At 41.8% G+C, this 22,864-nt stretch overlaps 1 protein-coding gene across 1 annotated transcript; it reads right to left on the bottom strand.

The window, feature by feature from the left end:
- On the bottom strand, positions 1-22,460 carry LOC108676954 (furin-like protease 2). Its single transcript, XM_018165113.2, has 13 exons — positions 22,136-22,460; positions 12,501-12,605; positions 9,852-10,054; positions 7,833-8,007; positions 7,124-7,283; positions 5,669-5,841; positions 5,174-5,304; positions 4,867-5,012; positions 4,044-4,208; positions 3,438-3,555; positions 2,678-2,841; positions 572-730; positions 1-169 (listed from the first exon to the last, which is right to left on the bottom strand). The coding sequence occupies exons 1-13, from the start codon at positions 22,286-22,288 to the stop codon at positions 72-74; spliced, it is 1,950 nt and encodes a 649-aa protein (XP_018020602.1). The 5' UTR covers positions 22,289-22,460; the 3' UTR covers positions 1-71.
- Positions 22,461-22,864: the final 404 nt, after the last annotated feature.

Genomic DNA, 22,864 nt, shown 5'->3' with positions numbered 1-22,864 from the left:
TTACTATAAAATATTGTATTTCAATTTTCTAGAGTGCATAAGTTGCTAGGAAATGAATATCACAGAGGCACCTAGGAGGGCTGTTGGTGAGCAGGCGACCTGTTCGAGACCAGTTTCTCGGGATGCTCCTTCGTGCCGTGCAAGATCAACTGCCACTGGATCAGCACGCCTGCAAAATAATATTTACCACGACCATATAATCAATGTGAGTTCATTGAGATTTATACTCACAAAGATGACACTTCGATCTTGCCGTCATGTGAACACTCGAATAATTATAATCAAAGTTATGAGAATATTTGTGTACCTAAGAGATCAAAACAGTTTTTTGTAAATCTTTCAATTAAAACTGTGAAAAATAAAAGGATGTAGCTCACGCTTTCTATCCTTGCGTGAGTTAAATAATCTATAATTATTTCATACTCTCAGTATGAACATTGAGCTAAGAATTAATTGAGCTTCAATGAACTATTCAACGCGTTCTTGCAACTCTGATTTAAATAAACTCATGATTACGCGTGCATATTCACTTGGCCAAAGAAACAAATGTTAATTCTATATTAGTTTATACCTGGCTGGTGCGCAGCCCGTGAGCCAGCGTTTGTAACTTCTAGTCTCCATGTGCCGACGGCCTTCTCGCCCCAGTAGTGCACCGACAGGAAGGGCCAGTCGTCAAACTTCTCGGACAAAATGTCGCGAGGTCGTTCGAAGAGGAGTGTCGAGGGAGTACCTGTAGAGTGCCCTTACTTTATTGCACATCCGACGCTCGTAAGATATTTAATTTTTAACCAACCGGTAACCTGTATTATCAGAGCGGCTCTACATTTAAGGCAATGTAGCGGTAGCGGTAGCGCCCGCTACATATTTAAGTAGCGATACGAGGTTTTGCCGCTACAGCGCTACCGCTACATTTATAGATAAAGCCTTTAGATTTTACTTAAGGGGACCGGCTACCCTCCAACAAAACTTTTTTGTTTACAGACGGATCGTTTTGAAACTTGTACACATATGTAAAACAGAAATCTAAGACCTTGTTGTTCGTGTAAAAAAAATGAAAGAAAACGTGGAATTAATAGAAAACGGCAAATAAGGGGTACTCTAAAAAATTTATAACTTTTGCAAATCACATGCTACAATGTCGCGACACATATCATTCGATTTGTAAGAACAATATCAAGCGACTGTAGAGCCCCGATTTTTGATTTTCCTCACCGTTTTTTTTTTCGCGTTCTTCCCATTTTTTCCCATTTTTACCCCCCACCTTCCTCCCCCTCCCATATATAAGTCAAACCATGCACATATTAAAAAAAGGCTTCTAGAGTCGCTAGGTATTGTTTTTACAAATCGAATGGTATGTCTCTCATTGCCGTAGCTATTTGTCATTTGCATATGTAACTAGAAGAGTTCTACTACAATGCATCAAAACCTGGAGTTATTTAACCAAAAAATAAAAAAATTGGAGGGGGTACTCTGATAGGCTTTAAATAATAGCTCTTTTTCATGGGTCACATTTTTAATTTTCTAACCTATTAGATATGCAAACTTTTTGAATCTTTCTATTGTGTTATGTAACCTCAGTATTAGGCCCGCAATGCCCATTGACAATTTTTTTCTATGTCAAATAGTTTTTGAGTTGTGGGGTTTTTTGTTAAAAAAACAAAAAGTGGTCTAAGTTACCCCGCCGGTCTAAGTTACCCCAATTTACAGTACCACTTACAGGTTTTTTTCATCTTTCAGTTTTCTTACACTTATTTTTACACACTTATTTTTATGTTTCACCTTCCCTACATGGATGTCTACTTTAATCTACCAATCTCAAAAATAATCCACATATATATACAAAAAAGACTGAATTTTATATGTATATGTGGATAATTTCTTAGATTGGTAGATTAAAGTTCACATCCATGTAGGGGAGGTAAAACATAAAAATAACTGTAACTTTTATTTACTGTATCTAATCCTGGGGTAACCCATACTAGTTCGGTTAGGTTAATTGCAATAAAGTTGCATTGATATGTTTTAAAAGTGTTTTATTATCATTAAATGTTAATGAGTAAATCCCAATAGCAGAACAATAAATATTTAGAGATTTCCAATAATTTTGGCCATTGTAGCGGCTAATGTAGCGTGCTACATTTTACTGTAGCGGTAGCGGTAGCGCCCGTTACAATCTAGTGGGTGTAGCGGTAGCGGTAGCGCCCGCTACATTTAGAGCATGTAGCGGTAGCGGTAGCGCCCGCTACATTTAGAGCATGTAGCGGTAGCGGTAGCGCCCGCTACATTTAGAGCATGTAGCGGTAGCGGTAGCGCCGCTACATTTCCAAGTAGCGCTGCCCAGCTCTGTGTATTATGCGCATGGCGCCTTTTACGTCTATCAATGTCTTCCTATTGTCCGTTTCTTCTTTTATTTTCGGAAACACTTTTGCTACCTCTTGCTTTTTTCCGCACTTTCGTAGCGGTACCGCAAACACACATACATGTAAGGTACCAGTTATTCATGTGTTTCAAACAAAGCGCGCAGAAATTATAAGACGATTTTGTACCTAAGGTAAAAACCTGCACAAAATTATAATTAAATAAATGTCTGTGCAACTTTTTGCATGACATTATACAGATTGCGAAAAGGAACAAAAAATATTCAATAAAGAAACTAATATTAGGGAAGATTGCTGACCCGAGGGCGAGATCAGTTTAATCTGGATGTTGCCACGAGGGGAGAAGCGTAGGGACACCTTGGCCTGGACGTGTTCAAGGTACCGCACCTCCCCGTTGGTGCCCGCGCACCCGCCCGTGCTGATCTCGGAGGTCACCGAGGCCCCGTGCGCCGTGCCCAGCGTCCTGAGGGCGGCAGAGTTCATGGAGCTCACATTATGAGTTGACGCTGATGGAGCAAATCTTTTGGAGGTCAGACTTAAGAGGTCTTCAAGCGCATAGTTTGAGGGAGATGCATGGTGACACACAAAAGTTTATACGATTCAAGATGACAAAAAAAATCGTTTTTTAAACATGAAACAATCATGATTGGAAAGTTTGTGCTTCTTCTGATAATTACCTCAATTATATGGCCACTAATATTGTGAGGCTGAGTCTCTGCGCTTTGCCAACACAAATAAAAGTAATCGTTTGCATTTGCGACGGTATCTGTTACAGTCGTTATAGCTTTTTTTAAATCTAGCTGTCTGCGTGGTTTTTCTCTTGAAGTTTATGTTTTCAACATCCTCGAAAGATTCAGATGGGCGTGATGGCCACGAACGCTGACAACTCAAGGGAGCGAGACATGAAGACGTATCAGGTGAGAGTGACAGCCATGTGATACAATACGGTGACATCAAATTTTCAATAAACACATCTAAATATTTCAATAAATATTTTAATCGTGAAAGCTAAAATATTTCCAGCACACCAGGGAAGATGACCTAGCGCGAGTTGCTTACATGCTGGCGGAGTTAATGGACGTCTGGCAGACATGCTGGGGCGGCACAGTCGTCCACTGCTCTGCCAGCTCGACCATCTTGCCTGCGTCCAGCAGCCCGTAGCCGAACTTGTGGCTCACTGCCAAAAAAATATGTTCATTTTATCGCTGTTTGCAGTAAACCAGGGTTTCTTTTCCTTATCCATCTATTGATATATTCCATTCAAAAATTATTTGTAGTATGATGGAGCCATCGAAGACACCTTGCTTATGAAGAAGCATACAATATTCAGCAAAACCTAAACCTAAAAAAGTCAGCACGTAGTTGCAGCAGGTGATAGATCAATTCATTCAAATTGACGCGACGCTTGTCGGTGCTAACAGGAATGCGGAATAACATTTAATGTCAAACTTTCAATTTATTTACTTCTACACAGCGGGCAGGCGCATAATCCCTACAGTGATCTAATGTTCTAAATAGAATCATTAATTCGCGCTGCTGAAGTTTCTCCACAACGCATGCACCATACGCTTATAGTTGCACTCTTGCTTACGAAATTGCAAAAAAGTACATTTAAGAGGTTAAAGTAATTCCCTTCGTATGTAAAGACTGAAAATCCTGGCATACCTTTCCTGCCGACGCCGTTGAGGATCCAGCCGGACTCGTGCGCCAGGGGAGCAACTCTGGAGGCTCGCACGACGAGGTGCTGCATGTCCCGCCACGTCAGGTCGGGGTTCGCCTCCAGTGCGAGGGCGACGATGCCGGCCGCCAGGGGCGCCGACGCGCTCGTGCCTGCAGAGTTAGCAGCGTTAGTTGCTCGTCACGAAGAGGCCTTGTCAAGTGCGTAAGGAGGCAAGTATTTTTAGTATTTTGTGCTAGTTAATATTCTACCTGATGCGGTCAATGGGCCTCAAACTCATTACAGAACTGCATTGATTGATATAATACGCATCACCCCTGGCACAGATGGGACCACTGACATATAGTGTGCCTCACCCCTGGTGCAGGGTGACGTAATTTTGACCGAGTGACGTAAAGCACGAAGGAAAGAAGTTACGCTCCTGCATGACGTAACCCTGCATGGATAGGAGGAGCACTGACCTGCGTGCACGTCACATGTATGCACTGACCGGTGTAATCTTTAGTACCGGTATGCACTGACCAGAGTTATTTGTGGTGCAAGTGTGCACTGACTGGTGTGCTCGGTGAAGGTGGTGTACACTGCCCGGTGTGTACGCTGGTGCAGGTATGCACTGACCGGTGTGCTCGGTGGTGCAGGTGTACACTGACCGTTGTGCTCGGTGGTGCAGGTATGCACTGACCGTTGTGCTCGGTGGTGCAGGTGTACACTAACCGGTGTGCTCGGTGGTGCAGGTGTACACTGACCGTTGTGCTCGGTGGTGCAGGTGTACACTGACCGTTGTGCTCGGTGGTGCAGGTGTACACTGACCGGTGTGCTCGGTGGTGCAGGTATGGCCGGGGCGCAGGCCGCCGTCCATGTCGGCGGTGACGACGCTGCGGTCGAGGCCTGGCGTGCCGCTGCTGTAGGTCGACGTCAGCGTGGACGAGCATTCCTCCAGGTACCAGGGCTTGATCCTGCAAACCAGCGTTACGGGATTACATGCGTTACGGCGCTATGATGACCAATAATGGTTAATAATGCAACTTGCCGGTGTTACGGGATTGTTACGGGATCGAGTAGCATTGCCACACATCGAAAAGGTGTCGTATGACGCCGTTAAGCCAATATCGCTCACCCCCGCTGCGACGCCGACGAAATCGAGAGCGTGAAGATGGAGTTTGTGTATCCGTCGCAATTGCAGTTGTCGGTGTGGCGGCCGCCGTTGCCTGAAGCCCACACAAAAATTGAACCTTTGCCGAAACGACCCTGGAGAGGAAAAATTGGAAACTGACTTTCGTGTGCGATTTTTTTATACAGTCGCAATTTTTAACGCCATTAAAAATGCACACCGACTAGTAAAGCTAAGATTATAATTTTAAAATGTTCAAAACTTACGCTCAAAGAAAAATACTTATAATTAAAGATCAAATAAAAATGCTTATAACTGAAGCTCAGTGAAGAGTAACCATAACCAAAAGGCGACTGGTGTCGAAGTTGCCACAATCCTGTCGTCGCATGCCTTCGTGACCTTGTCTAGCATCTGATCTTATAACCTCCCTGCCCCTCATAACCTCCCTGCCCTTCATGACCTCTTCAAGGACGATTTCATAACCCTCATCCCTGAGCCCACCCTCATGACTCCGTTGATGAAGGCCCGTTTGGCGAGGGGTCCTGGTCCGTCAACCGTCTTGCCGTCATCCTCGGGGCCCCAGGACGCCGAGTAGATGTCGATGTGGTTGGGGTTGAGGCTGATGGCCCGCGCCTCGACCGCGTCGTTGACAGTTCCGTCCAGCATGCGCACACCTGTCAACACCTGCCATTAGCTGCACGCCTGTTAACACCTGTCATTAGCTGCACGCCTGTCCTTATGACCTTACCTTATGACCTTATGATGAGTTTAGGACGTCGTAGTCCAAGGTCACGCTGATGCTTTAGCTGCACGCCTGTCAACACCTGTCATTAGCTGCACGCCTGTCAACACCTGTCATTAACAACACGCCTGTCAACACCTGTCATAAGCTGAACGCCCGTCAACACCTGTTGGCTGCATTTTTTTGTAGCATTTCCAGTGTTTTGCTTATACACCAAAAATGGGCGGGACCATTGAACCTGCTCTGTGCGTAATATTCCTATAGCTTAGTGCTAACTGAGTAGTTAAAATAACCAATGTTAGAGAGTAGCGAGTTGCTAGTTCGAAAATCATAGCTAAATGTGAAAAATATGATCGAAATCAGCGAAATCAGAAACTAGTTGAGAAAAGTCCGGAATTGGCTCGAGGTCAGACATAGCCCAATCTCCAACGCCGACATCACTACATTATGTTGCATTATATCCAATTATACCTACATATTGATTTTTTATTGTTTGTGAGTATTCGGCATGACAGTAGAAGCAACAATCCCGAAGTACTAGTTCAGACAACGAATCTAATCTCAAGCCGATTGGGAGACTACTTTCAAACATCACCACAGTATCAGTGTGCGGTCGTTTTTTGCAAACGTGGTTCTGAAAAAGTATAACATGTAATTTCATCATTTTAATTCGATGCCAATGGTTTGATAATTCCCTAAAGATGTAGCTTGGCATCAGTAGCCGGGAAGACCGCGAGTTCAATAATTTCCAAAATACGTAGAAGTATCCTGGTGAAAGGGATTGCAGCGCTGATACGAATATAAGCATCACCAGCCTGCCTTCATCAATGCTGCCGAGCTCTTGCCTCCGACTGCCTCCAACTGCAGTCGTGCTCTCTTGTGTGCCTTATTGTAAATGTTGAAATGTTGCCACTACTATCTATATTAACAATGCAAAAATGTTTTAAGATGAGCTCGAAACACATAAATTCCACTCCCTTGTTGCGACCAATGTGCGCTCCGTTTATGTGACGCACTCCATTGCTTTGGAACAAACGCATTAAAGCACTGCACAAATGCTCTATATACTTGGCCAATACATGCGTTGAAGGCAACCGCTACCATGTGCCATATGAAAAAACCACTGGAAGCAGAATCGAAATTGAGTAATAATTTAGAATATGTGATAGAATTTACCCGGTAATACTTGCGTCGAAGGCAACTCCAACACCTACCTCCGATCCCAGCGTTGTAGGCAACTCCAACACCGCACTGGTTGTTGTGGGCCATGGCAGCGACCTCGCCGGCACAGCGCGTACCGTGGCGGTTGTCTCCGTTGTCGCGGGGCATGGGGTCCGGGTCGTTGTCGTTGATGTCGGTCGAGGCCGCGGGGTCCTGTATAAAAGGCGGGAGATTCAAGACGTACACAGGTAGGTTAGACCAATAGAAAATAGTTGGGGGGACTTGATACAGCTGTGTTTAAATTTATTTTAAAATAATAATAATGTCACGCTTATAGCAATCAGCCCATTGATATAATGCTTACCATCTATCTCAATGAGGTGGGTTTAAGAAATGTCTTTAATAATTACTGGCGCGAATAAGTAGAAGAAGTCTAAGGCAGTTGTGCCGTGTGCAAAGACTATTGAAAGCAGAATCGGAATTGAGTAATTTAGAATGATATGTGACAGAATTTAACCATTGATCAAGCAAGAGTACTACATCCCTGACCTCATTTGAAGAAGTGTAGACAAAGGAATAATAAGAGTTGAGGACTAAAAACAGAACTCTGAATTCAGTTCTTTCATCGTCATGTAACATCCTTGAGCTGGATGCAGTCCATAATAACTTGAAAAAAATCTTAATTTCACATTAATTCTGGCAATGCTTGGAAGATGTGATGGATGTTGCTTATAATGACTGGAAATGCATTATTCATCTCACATAGTTGCGTGCGATGTCGGGGTGGTTGTGCTGGATGCCATCATCCAGGATGCTCACAGTAACGCCCTTGCCGGTGTAGCCCTTCTGCCAGGCGGGCGCCACGTTCATGTCGTAGCCGCCGTTGGCGCCTCGGTTCAAGTACCATTGTTGCCCGTACAGCGGGTCTGAGAACTGCCTGCACAGGCACAAATGTACTACATTGACCTGCCTAAACGGGTATAAAGTCTGAGAACTGCCTGCACAGGCACAAATGTACTACATTGACCTGCCTAAACGGGCGTAAAGTCTGAGAACTGCCTTCACAGGCACAAATGTACTACATTGACCTGCCTAAACGGGAATAAAGTCAGAACTGCCTGCACAGGCACAAATGTACTACATTGACCTGCCTAAACGGGCGTAAAGTCTGAGAACTGCCTTCACAGGCACAAATGTGCTACATTGACCTGCCTAAACGAGTATAAAGTCTGAGAACTGCCTGCACAGGCACAAATGTACTACAATGACCTGCCTAAACGGGTATAAAGTCTGAGAACTGTCTGCACAGGCACAAATGTACTACATTGACCTGCCTAAACGGGTATAAAGTCTGAGAACTGTCTGCACAGGCACAAATGTACTACATTGACCTGCCTAAACGGGTATGAAGTCAGAACTGCCTGCACAGCACAAATGTACTACATTGACCTGCCTAAACGGGTATAAAGTCTGAGATCTGCCTGCACAGGCACAAATGTACTACATTGACCTGTCTAAACGAGTATAAAATCTGAGAACTGCCGGCATGGGAAAAAATAGTCAGTTTGGGAAATTTGCGTGCACAGGCATAACACGCTTTAGCTGCGCTATACTTCCGTCTTCTGTTTTCCAGGTTCACGTTGGTGACTAGTCGAATGCATTGTATTCGTACCCGGTTTTATTACCGATCAGCGTTTGGAGCGACCGGCACGTGATTTTTTATTTTAATTTTGTAATTAGTAAACGCTAATCAATGCATCAATTAATTCGAACTGTGTCGTCGTTAAACTTTGTACATTGCACTTAAATTACTGCGAGATTGTTTCTTGGACTCCAGTTTGTGTCGGGTGAGCACGTTAGCCTGACATTGGTTTTAGCTTCCGTATTTGATGTTTGTTTATAAGTTATGGTTCGTATGGCTGTTGAACCTTGGTGCACCGATGGTTTAGGCAAGGAAATGACCCATTACCGGTTGCCAAGGCTTGAGTTCGGTCGTTTGTTATACTCTCTGCACGATACAAATAATGCTGGGATAAACGCTGAGATACTCCCAATTAAATTTTACTATTTTTCCGGGGGTTGATTAAGGATGAAGTTTTAATTTATCATTTCGTGTATTTTGTGGATATTATAGGTGGACACATATGGGCACCAGATTCTCTTATAGTCAACTTAGAATGAGACATTTTGACCTTCCCAATGGACTTTGAGATGTGAAGAGCACAAGATTCATAAAACATATGGCAAGAAACGTGGAAGTTTCGTGTCGTCGAGGAGTTTTCTCTTGTCGAGAGTCCAACTGGAGACCAAAAATATAATTCTTTCACTGCGAAATCTAGCGTTTTACCTCAATACTCGTAGTTGGTTAGTGCGTTTGTATTGTGGTTCAAAGACTAGGGGAGTGAGGCTTGTGTTTGTAGTGGATTTTAACACGTCTCATTGGGCTTAACGTTTATCTTCTTATGATACGCAAGGGTTGTTGGAGCTCTAAATAGAACTTTGTACCTTTCAATCGACAGAAAGGTGAAAGAAAACGTATTTACCCTACAGGTATCCCGCCGACAATTTCTGCAGTCTAACTATAAACACGGAAATGATTGTTGAATCCGATTTGGTGTTAAATTGTATCAATCGTAATAGAACACCAATTCCGTAATAATGATAGCTTTCACGCAAATAATATTATAATGAAACAACTTCCAGTAAAAACGCTGCATATCTCTGAGACAAAGAACAGATGTCGAAGTTCATTTTTGGAGTTCCCGCAATGGTGGCACTAACCCATCGTGGCGTCCGTTGCGTTGCGGAGGTCCGAAGAGGCCGAGGCTGCGAAATGTGTTCAGGCTGAAGAGCTGCCGTGCTGTCCGGTTACCCTCTGCATGCGGTGGTGCTGTGGTGTGGTTACCCTCTACGGGTGGTGTGATGAGATCGCGCCCGTCACGCTTCACGCGTTTCAGCTCCACCTGCTGCTCCACCCAATCCACCTGCATAAAATCATATCGTCGGGTGGATGAAAGTTGTAACTGTAATTAACATGTATACGGAGTGACTGCTCACATAAGAAACAGAGAAGTTATAAACGAAAATGTGTAAACGCAAGGCGATAAAATGCATTAATTTAAATCCCTTTCCTGAAATAATTGACACAAACCAGTGATTCTATCGCTTGTAAAATTCTGCGCGATGAAGAAGCGTAAATAAGTCGTACTGTTACAATTGTTACCCACTTTCTGTACATAGTACTCATAGGGCCTTTTGCCGAGCCCTTTGTCATTACGAACCACACAAGGGCAAAAGTTTGTCGTTATTCGGATAAAATTTCACTGATTTCTCTTAGTGTACTTATGAACCCTTCAACTGCCCAGACCCGAAAAACTTTTTTGACCCGAAAAACACTGCAGCGCGTGACGAGTTCGAGTGCATGCATGCAGTTCCCTGTATACTGTGCTGGGCTGATCGCGCGTTGGAAGTATTGTGTATTGATACAGAGTTGTTGTGTTGATATGGTGTAGGTTGTTTCACCATGCGTTGATATTGTGAGGGGTGGTTTTGTCATGAGTTGATATTGTGTTGCTTGTTTTGTCATGCGTTGAAATTGTGTTGCTTGTTTTGTCATGCGTCGGTAGAGTACTATTATTGATATTGATTAAGATATTGATATGCGTTGATGCGGGTTAAAATTATTTTCTCTAACTAGCACACATCAGCTTCCTTACTATTTACGGGATAAGGAATAAGTGATTACGATGCAAGTTATATAGAGATTAACAAGCAAGGGCGACGTCGAGCTATGCATTTTGTTATATATAGAAACCCTTGGGTATTATTATTTTTTTTTATCGCATTAGCGTTAAAAATGCTTCCACAAGTAATGTTGAAATCCAGAAAAATCCTGTATTTTCGATGTCCTTAGCTGGAGATCAGAGACTTGATCATCCTTGAACGAACGCCTCTCTTGATGTGTCAGGGCATCACATCACGATGCTGATGCAGGCTTGGGCATCGCATGACGATGCTGATGCAGATTTAGGCATCACATAAGTTTGAAAGTGCAAGCTTGGGCACCACATGGCGATGTTGGTGCAAGCTTGGGCAGCACATGACGATGCTGGTGCAAGTTTGAGCATCACATTACGATGTTGGTGTAAGTTCCAGTGCTGGGCTAGTGACGGCCCATTGAGATTCTCTCAAGTCTCACTCGCCACCCTCGTCCTCCAGTCTGGTGCTTTAGGTCCTAGGCGACAGCTTAGGCTTGCAAAGAAGAGACTCTAGCTATCAATTTACCAAGTACTAAGTATGCAAGAAATTATTTGGAACACGATTTCAGACATTAATTTCTGATTTTTATCAAGAAAATTATATATATGATTATAACATTCTAAATTTTCAAATTTTAGGCGTTGAAGAACCCAGTGTTGGTTCGTAACATCGTACTGGCCAAATATTCACTCATACCGACAAACAAAATTATCCTCGTACATGGCCGAGCTCTACACCCGCCCACAAGTACAAGCCTGACAACGCAATCAACACAATATCAACATTGAGGAATGCAGGCAACTTTGCATATCGTAATACAAACCGTGCAATAACCTTTTACTTATTATCATATCAGCTATATTGTTGTTGGTACTGATATATTAGTCTTTACAGCTATTACATTTCATCAAATATTAGCATAGTTGTAAGCATTTCAATAAACCTCCACAGCCTTAAATTACATCTACACCATTGTTGTCATATTATTATAATTCCAGTATAAAAAAAATTTTATACATGCAAGCATTGCTATCGAGTTAGCACTGCAATATTGCTATAGCAAATAACTCTACTACATTTCTATCGTCCTATCGCCATTAACATTCTATTTATTTAAAAAGGCCTCCCACATCTCACCATTCCAACAAAAAGTAATGTATTACATTACTATCCTCCAATTAATGCTATCTCTTAACTTTATTGCTATGGTCACCATCATGATCGAACTAGTATAAGTTTGACCCATGAGAAGCTCATTTTCGCGAATGTAGTTCGTTGTTTGCCTGTGACGTCACTGATCTCAGTGACGTCACGGGCATTAACCAATCACTGAAATGCGATCAAACCAGTCAACCAAGCCGTCGTTGGAATGACTGGATTGTTTACGTTACACGATCTCAGTGACGTAACAAGAAAGCTGAACTGAAAGTCGGAAATCCTCGTGGGTCAACCCTATATAGTTCAACCATGGGTTACCAGAGGCCCTCCATTGCACTGCTATGGTCACTACAGGCTCTTCAAGTCACTGCTATGGTCACTAGAGGCTCTCCATTATTGCTATGGTTACTACAGGCTCTCCATATTACTGCTATGGTTACTAGATGCTCTCTACTTCATTGCTATGGTCACTAGAGGCTCTCCACTTTATTGCTATGGTCACTAGAGGCTCACGTGCGGATGGTCGCCCAGGTTGGAGCAGTGGTGGTGGGCGGCGTCCACAGAGCGCTTGTGGACATGCGGGTGCTCGAAGAGGAAGAAGTTCTCCAGCGAACCGATCTGCCCGAGCAACAACTGTGAGCTTGGTTTCAATGAGCAACAACTGTGAGCGTGGTTTCAATGAGCAACAACTGTGAGCGTGGCTTAAATGAGCAACAACTGTGAGCGTGGTTTCAATGAGCAACAACTGTGATCATGGTTCCAATGAGAAACAACTGTGAGCATGGTTCCAATGAGCAACAACTGTGAGCATGGTTTCAATGAGCAACAACTGTGAGCGTGGTTTCAATGAGCAACAACTGTGAGCATGGTTCCAATGAGCAACAACTGTGAGCATGGTTCCAATGAGCAACAACTGTGAGCATGGTTTCAATGAGCAACAACTGTGAGCATGGTTTCAATGAGCATGAACTGAGTATTATACATGATCAGCATGATCTGTGAGCATGATATATAAGAATAATTGGAAGGGAACGGAAGCAATACATTATTTGTTTCAAGATAAGTTACTTGTATTTACAATTTAGGTTTCTGATCACCTGCTACGTGACTTCATTTAGAGATGTTCTGTACTCTGTCGTTATTAGGTTATTTTTAATCACGAGGTAAGGGGACGCATGAGTTCTACTTAATTTTGTGATAATCTTGTGCGTGTTAACTCAGGTGTTTTATACAAAAATCATATATATATGGAACAAAAATCATGTACAAATGGAGCAAGAACAGTGAGCATGATACATGTGAAGCATGAGCTGTGAGCATGATACATGTGAAGCATGAACAGTGAGCATGATATATGCAAAAAATGATTAAGATATATATATATAAATATGTTAAGTGACCTCATTAAAACAAAATGTTATAGCTGACGAATGAGAAAGTGTCGGACGATCTTATTTGAGCAAAATGCAATTACTGACAAGGAAAAGTCGGTTTTCATAGGTTTAATCGCAATAAAAATAGTTGAGTCGAAAAACGCTGGGCTAAACGGCCTGTCCAATCGCTCGGCAGCGATGCGACCAGACTATGTTTCGGGGATTTTTATCGTGGATTTATTCAGCAATTTTTATGATTTAGTGATTTTTATCAAGGATTTTTCAGCAATTTTTATATTAGCTCTGGCTCGGTCATTTGGTTTGGGTGCGAACTTTTCGTTAAATAATTAGATGGATTCTCACAGCCATCAGTTACATAGTAGCCAAATATCGGTCAATTAAAAGTTTCAACATGAATAAAACTGACTAACCCGGCAATAATGTTGGCTGGCGCTTCGGTGGTCATTTATTGGCTACAAGGAAGGCAAAAAACTTAGGAATTAAATTTTTAGCTCCTAAAACTTAGAAGGAACCGTCGTTTGCAGCAGCGCAAGATTCTCAGAAATATCGAAAAACCTCTAAATCTACTAGAAATCAGGATGTATTTCCCATATCTAAGACGGCAACAGCACCAAAATGCAATAATTCTTAAGGATATAAGCAATAAATCAGCAATAGCTTAGTATGCGCGGCATGGCGCTGACAGCGTCATGGTGCTGGCATCTCACTTCCTCGTCCTGTAGATCACGCGGTCAGGGGCGTTCCACATCTCGTTTCACACTCGATGAATGAATGTCAAGGACATTAAAGGCGATTGTACCTAATACCAATGGGAAATACTTTATTTTAGGCCTCCACAAGCCTTGGGTAACTCGACAATCAGATGGACGTGGTGTGTATTATGGAGTAGAGGTTGTTGACGACATATAGAGTCGTGCAGGGACTCTAATGACGTGGTTATAACGATCTAATCTGGATTATCAGATTTTTCCAATTGATGGCAGGATAATAACGATTCACTATGATTTTTCGAATTTACGAATTGAATAAAATTATTTGTTCTATCTGGGAATATGGTTGATTGCTTTTTATTGGAGGAGTGGGTATCATATAGCGTGGTAGAACCAAAACCAAAATTAACTAAATTTTCACATAAATAACCAAGAAATCACTGACACATAAACAGATGGTTAAAACTACCAGTTAAACTTTAATTACGATCTAACAGAACTCTTATTTGCGCCCATTTTAGTGTAACACACGAGACCATATTATGTCCAGGATATGAAGCCCACTTTCCTCATACTTGAGGTCTAGTTAAGCATTCATAATACCTGAGGCAAATCCGCCTGGTGTGTGAAACAAACTTTAGCCTAATACTTGACGTCTACGCCTAATACTTGAGGCCTAAGTTAACCCAATCGAAGCAACTGGTGGCTTCCTTAGCACCAGCAAATTATGGCTTCCTTTTGCCCTGATCCATAATGCCTAATTTATTCGAAAACTTCAGGCCTACATTAACAAACTACCTCATGGCCTACATTAATCAATTTCTCAGGCCTATAATAATAAACAGCCTCAGGCCTACATTAATCAATTCCTCAGGCCTATGTTAATCAATTCTTCATGCCTACATATATCAAATACCACAGGCTTCCGATAATCAAATACTGAAGCCTACATTAATCAAACACCTCAGGGTTACATTAATCAATTCCTCAGGCCTACGCTAATCAACTACCTCAGATCTACATCAATGAAAAATCACAGACCTACTTTAGCCTCGTAATTAAGGTCTCGTTTAACTAAAACTTTAACCCTATTATGCTTACTACTTGAAACCTTAAGGTTAACTGCTTGCGATTAACTTTAGCTATATACTTGAGGTCTCATTTAGCCTAATACTCGAGGCCTTTTTTAGTTAAACATTGAAGTACATTTTGTGCTAGCAGAGTTACGGTGTTCACTAGCTCCGCTTTCGTGATTGAAACAATAAGAATTTTCAACACTATACTTCGAAAGAGCTTCAGCTGTAACAATAATATTATATTTATTAGGGCCTCTAATGTTGTTTTGCCAATCCACAATAATTGTAATGAATAATTAAGTAATTTAAGCAAACCTTGAGAGCGCAATTAAGAACTGGTAGGGTCATAGGAGGACCGGTCGGGAGTGTATTCAGAGGAAGATAATAGAACCTGTTTAGCCACGACGGTTGTCATATCAGCTCGAAGGATCAGCCTATACTGCATTCATAGGCCTGTTCGTTCGATCCTATACCAGCACGTATCCTTGAATTCCTCAGAGGAGACACGTAGGTGAACGAAAGGTCGCACTTGGCTTTGTTTTTTCATCAAAAATTGAAAACATGCGAGCTGCAAACGCCTGACGTGAAGCGCGTTACTGTAAACGCATTCTGCTTGAAAGATCCTGATCCGAATCGTAATTTTGTTATCGTCGATAACAATTACTAACTTGAACCGAACTTGAATTACTAACAAAATAAATTTTCGATAACAGGTTTTGGCGCGAGGCAACTCAGTTAATCGTAGAGGTTTGTAGCAGCCAACAAATGCCATGGCAGTAACTCGAGCTCCCCCGTGGCCTTCGATCTAGGAGGTAAAATTGACCACCACTGCCACCTCTGCTGCCGCATATGGCGATCGCTGCTTTGCTACAGCTGCATGCAGCTCTGCTACGGCTGCATGCAGCTCTGCCACGGCTGAGTGCAGCTCTGCCGCGGCTGAGTACAGCTCTGCTACGGCTTAATGCAGCTCTGCTACGGCTGCATGCAGCTCTGCCACGGCTGAGTGCAGCTCTGCCGCGGCTGAGTACAGCTCTGCTACGGCTTAATGCAGCTCTGCCACGGCTGAGTACAGCTCTGCTACGGCTTAATGCAGCTCTGCCACGGCTGAATGCAGCTCTGCTACGGCTGCATGCAGCTCTGCCGCGGCTGAGTGCAGCTCTGCCACGGCTGAATGCAGCTCTGCTACGGCTGAATGGAGCTCTGCCACGGCTGAATGCAGCTCTGCTACGGTTGAATGCAGCTCTGCCACGGCTGAATGTAGCTCTGCCACGGCTGAGCGCTGCTCTGCCACGGCTGAATGCAGCTCTGCCACGGCTGAATGTAGCTCTGCCACGGCTGAATGCAGCTCTGCCACGGCTGAATGCAGCTCTGTCACGGCTGAGCGCTGCTCTGCCACGGCTGAATGCAGCTCTGCCACGACTGAATGTAGCTCTGCCGCGGCTGAGCGCAGTAACGCCGCGTGCTCTCAAGTGCAAATGATGCTCAACGACTCGGTGATTTGTAGGCTAACGACGTAAACGAACGATGCCGCAATAACATTTAAAATTATTTAAAACCACAAACGACATTAGTTGTGGCAAATTCAGTATTTTCTTCGGAGATGCAGTACCAATTTTTCTGACCCTAAATGATAACTATAACGTGTTGCTGCTAAGCGGAATCTCTATTTCAAATACGATTCATAATATGAAAAGGAAACTGCTGCCAACTATAAAAAAATACTGTTCAATTACGAAAAGAATTAGATTTTCTTGATTTAATATTATTAACCGTCTAGATTCAATGATTAATCTGCGTGCAATATATTTAATCGACATTAATGAACTTTGTTGAACATGATGATGAGATGTGTGAACAGCACACATCTCAATCATAGATGCTTAGCAGCTTGCTTGCAACAAAAAGACTTGTATCTAACAATGTAAAAGATGAGTGAAGATTACGAAAATTCATTCACCGCACTACATGATAAGGTTCAGCTAAAATATCTTTAGTTACGATCATATTCTATGTGCTGTCTTGCAATGATATGCAATAACTTTACTATCACGTCTTTCCGTGTGCCTATACCCTAAATTAAAAGGAACAATTACAAGAATTTTGCAGGAAATTCGCTTAATTTCTACTACAAATCCCTCTAACCCTGTAAGAAAACACAGAAGTATTTTTTGTATTGCTTAGACATTGGATTTCTTTACCGGACTTTAATCTGAACGGCCTTTAGTAGCTCTGAAGATTAATTAATTAAAATAACATTAGTATGCAGCACTAGGATGCACATAGCCTAATGATCCTCTATCGTTTTGACGTATCGTCTCGAATATTTCAAGTATTAACTTGGTGTTGATATGAGATTTTGATCGCTTCTGGATTGCAGGAAGTTCCATGATTTTTTCAAATCCTAATTTGTAAACATTGCTTCATCATTTCCGTATTGTGCAATTTCAACGATAACAAGGTGAAATATTGTACGCGATTGATTGATGTACGCGATTGTCTCGCTACATGATTGTTACAAAATGATGCATGCGATTGTCTCGCTACATGATTGTTACAAAATGATGCATGCGATTGTCTTGCTACATGATTGTTCCAAAATGATGCATGCGATTGTCTCGTTACATGATTGTTACAAAATGATGCATGTGATTGTCTCGTTACATGATTGTTACAGAACGATGCACGCGATTGTCTCGTTACATGATTGTTACTGAACCTGTCTCTTATACACATCTAGATGTGTATAAGAGACAGACATGATTGTTACGGAACGATGCATGCGATTGTTTCGTTACATGATTGTTACGGAACGATGCATGCGATTGTTTCGTTACATGATTGTTACAAAATGATGCATGCGATTGTCTCGCTACATGATTGTTACGGAACGATGCCTGCGATTGTCTCGTTACATGATTGTTACGGAACAATGCATGCGATTGTTTCGTTACATGATTGTTACGGAAAGATTCATGCGATTGTCTCGTTACATGATTGTTACTGAACGATGCATGCGATTGTCTCGTTACATGATTGTTACGGAACGATGCATGATAACATGATACAAGATGGCGGGTTATTCCTTATGTGGTCGACCCTGCTGAAATGATCGACCATGACCAAGCTACATTATTCTCGTAATCGTTTTATTCGTTATTGACCACATCGCAATCTTATATTCATTGAAACACATACACATATTTAACTGCAGATAAGGTGAACATCAAACTCGTTTGTTCATAATATCAATGCGTTAAAGTTGATCGCTTGGTTATTTAACTGTCACTGAAACTGTACCAATATTAGTGCGAAATATATTGATCTTGTGCATGTCATGTTTGAGCGCATGGCTCACGTAAAGACGCATCCTGCCGGTCAAAAATATTTTCGCTGGAACATACGACATTTCGGATCATGTTTGCAAACACCAAAGGTTCGGTCACGATACAAACACCGATGCTTGTCCCAGTGCAGACCACTCTACTTTTGCTTGCCTTTTCCGGCGAAGAAATTGGAACGTTTTCGGTCGCAGAAGAGCGAATTCCAACGTTTTTTTATAGCAGTTATAGATAACTATAACTGGGAGGAGAGGGGGCTGGCACACCCGAGAGTATCAAGGTGTTAAAATTTATTATTGATTAATATCAATAATGTATATACGCTACTCGCTATTCGCATGTTCGGGACGACCTTAATCTGCTTGTTGTTGTTAACACATTAAGCTAAACTGTTATTGTTGTTATTTCTTAACCGGCTACTAAATTACTGTGATCTGTAATCCACATTCTTATGGTGATGATCGAGAGAAAGAGATACAACTTGTAACAGTCATCCATTTCTTTGAATGTAAATATTGCTATAATTAACTATTACCCACTTTACCGGTACAGATGTCAGTGATTTTTCCCTTCAGTGCGAACAACTACCGAGTTTATCATTTTCTACTGGGCGCTGTGCATCAACTTTGTTTGTCGTTCAAATAAAGTTTCATCGGTTTCATTGACATCTTTTACTTCGATTGTTACAAATATACAACACATATATTTTCCATGATTGATACATTTTTCGTTTTATTTAATTACCTGAAACAGAGCAACTGTATAACACAATATTTTTGGTTTAAACAAAACGCAAAACAAATATTTGAGCTCACAATTGCATATAGAATTTTTGGATCGATCTTATTGATTCTAATCAAAGCACCAAGCAATTTGTCCCGAACACTCACAATATTTTCAAGTTATCTGCTCTGCTCAATAATGCAGTAAAATTGATAATAAATTACAAATAGTCTTGTAAAGTTTAGATTAATGATTCATGCATTTCAGTTCTTTTCCTCGATTGGACATCATAATTATTTTTCAACAACTCAGGTGAAGAGTCGGGCCTGAAGTTGAAGCAGGAGGCTTGAGGTGATCTATACAGGTTTGATTATGCAGGCGTGGCTCAATAGAGGCCCTTGACCTTAAAACGAGTACAGTATTCACAAAGTAAATGGAATCCTAATGAAGCGCGCAGGAAGCAGCATTAAACTAATGCCACTTTATGATGCAAGGGCCGAAATTTGCAAGCCGTCACTTTTAATTATAAAATCGGTACAGTATAAGGAAATGTTTCAAACTATACATGAACAAGATTTTTCTTACTCTGTTTAACTACGTGAGAAGTTGACGTGTGAGGCAGGCACATGGCCTTGACGATCATTGCCACACGTTGATGACCAGAGACCTAAACTCCTGCATTTTTAGAAGCACGTGTACGAAGAAACATTGCTAGGGATGCTCGTGTCATGAACGGTACGCAAACGTGTATCTTGATTCTTGAAATTCGTTCAAAACAACGCAACCGAAAGCGCAAATCACGACCAGCCAAATCGAAAGTTCAAGAACGAGCGGTTGCATCACGAGGGCCATCGAGTCACGCGAGCGAGCGTTTAGCGAAGCACCGCACGCGTTGTGGGTTCACTAAATAACTTCAATCGAAAGTACGGTGCCCTCAAACTCACGAACAAAATAAAGAATAAACGGCAGAAGCGATATCTTAATTTATGTTATTGACAATTAATTTACGTATTTATTTGGATCACCGCCACATTTTCAACCAATATTAGGCTATCAAGGACGCCGGAGCACCGACGAATTGCTTGCCGACGCACTAAATCAAAAAATATCTGACCAACCATATCGGGGCGGTGTTCACTCTTGCAGCACAAAGTGCAGAATTTGTGGGCAGTTTTTAAACTTTATGTCAATGCCTACCAGAGCAAAATCCGGAATTAAACTCCCTTGATAAACAAAATAAATCAATGATGACATTGAATTTATATAGTTAGGAGCTTTGAGCTCACGTCAATAAGGAGAATTGGAAATTTACTAAATGTAATGTAGTGAGGCTATGGCTACAAGATAATTTCAGGATACTGATCATTTCCGAGCTTCAACAGATAATTTTCATGCCTAATATGCTCAACAATAACGATTTTCTGCCTTGATTGAACTTTCTCTCTCGTTTTATGCACACAAAAGTCGTACATGACAGAGATCCAATATATAAATTTATAAAACTCTATAGCTCACACAGGATGTTGAGTTTGTGCTGAAGGCCCAGCCAAAAATACTGCTGTTCATATATGATATTCTCGCTGCGCTGTGCAAGTCACAGTGTAAATTTAATATCGCTGATGGTTGATTCTCCTCTCATAGAAGATCAGATGAGAGATCACGTTACTATTGGTCAACAGAGACGATGCAGACTTTGAACTTTGCATGAGCGGTCAGTACCTTAAGTGGGAGCTATGAACATGAATGGGCTACTCAGAGAGCCGTAACATGAATGCTCGACTTATGGTTATGCAAAGCTATAAGGCATAACTCATGCCTCGTCCGTCTGCGAAAATATGAATGAGTGCAAAAATTAGTACCATCTTCTCTGTATAGAAGATTCAACACTCATGAGCATAAATTGCTTTGCACATCGGAAAAGTTTATTGTACAGGAATATATTGTACTTATTTCTAGACGATATATTGATGAATGATTGAATAAACTCGAATGAAAGTGCCGTTTATCGTATGTAGAGAAACGAAACGGTGATGAATACGAATAAAATGATCCGAAGAATATTTTCTACGCTGAAGTGAACATTCCCAAGACAAAATTCACAAGCAAGTGCGAGGTTGACCGTCGCAAGCAATACATTTGCAGCACCTACACTGATATGACCTGACGTTTGCCAGCAAATTGAGGTTTTATAACATTACCAATGTATGAAATAGCGCTAAAGAAAAGTTCTACATTTTTACAGTATCTTCGAGTGACCTCTTTCCTTGTCGCCAGTTATCGGCAGTACCGAATAAGACTTTGCTTATACAAATACTTCGTTTATTGTTTTCTTATCTGAAGTGCCGAGGCTTCTTATGTGATCTTTGAGTCTACGGACGACACGCTGTTATGATAGCGCAATCATACATTTCTGGTTATCAAAGGACGGAGTCAAGCGTTTGTCAACGAATAGGGGTACGCACTCGATTTGTATGATATTCTTATTATTATACTTAAGTGCCGGGCATTCACGCCATTTGAACCAAATTTGTCTGAATTTGCAAGGTGACAACGCAGAAATATATGTTATAGACATGAATCGCTGTCGTCGTTGACGCTTTTATTACACAAATTATACTTTATACACGAAACCATCTTGATATTTCAAAAAAGGTCACTCTACTCATGGCAACAGCTGATTTACAGTCGACCCGAATATTTTTTCCCAAATAGATGGGTCAAGGCAACTGCAGAATTTCCAACCTCTTTCACCTAGAGCTAGAATTCAAGGTAAACTCCCATGATGATGACAACTTTACTTGAAAACAAAGCGTGTGTGACATGAATCATATTCATGTCAGATAGAACGCTCAAATCGTAAAACTGACTTATTTATATTTTTGTTATGAAATCTCTAAGAGAAATTACCTGTCCAATGTTGATAAATCCATGTTCTTTGGCGACGTCATTTGCAGCTTGCAATCCAAGAGGAACACGGACGGCAAACTGGTTGTGATAAACATTCTGTGCGAGCCCTGTTCTTGCACTCATGCAAAAAAGAAGAAGGGTTAAAAGCACCATAACCAAAACTTATTCTCTAAATTTTCGACAAGAGAAGAGATGAGTAGAGAACACATCCACGCTAGCGTGCACTCACACCAACACTACCATCATGCTCGCTGTCTCCACCCGACACTGACTGGACCGATGAACAACACTAGCGCCGCACCGACTCAACGGTCACTCTCCATTTCACTGACGCACTGCGCAGGCAGCCCGCAAGGGGGCGTGTCACACGCTCCAGTGGCCACGCTTCATCGACTCTTCGATCTTGTAGATTCCTACACTTTTACTCGATTTATTACTAACGTCGAATAGTATTGCAGCAAAATCAGAGCATTTGAATCATTGAGCAATGTTCAAATGTTTTCGTAGTACTTACCTCAACATTTGCATTGGATTTGAGAGATTCTCAAAGTTTACGACTGCATTTGTCCATGGCCAGAGCGATTTCCAGCTGAAGAAGTGACAAAATAAAAGGAAAATAGATTTAGAAAAGGCTAAAATATGTGCCCAAATAGCGTAGGAATGACAAGAATACTAGGCTCACCTTTAGACTCCTGGGTTAAATTAGTTCATATTTTTCAACAGTAGGAA

The sequence above is a fragment of the Hyalella azteca genome, unplaced genomic scaffold, assembly GCF_000764305.2.
Source record: "Hyalella azteca isolate HAZT.00-mixed unplaced genomic scaffold, Hazt_2.0.2 contig12663, whole genome shotgun sequence".
NCBI lineage: Eukaryota > Metazoa > Arthropoda > Malacostraca > Amphipoda > Hyalellidae > Hyalella > Hyalella azteca.
Note: the sequence above shows the minus strand (reverse complement) of the source record. Positions and strands in the feature narration are given on the sequence as shown.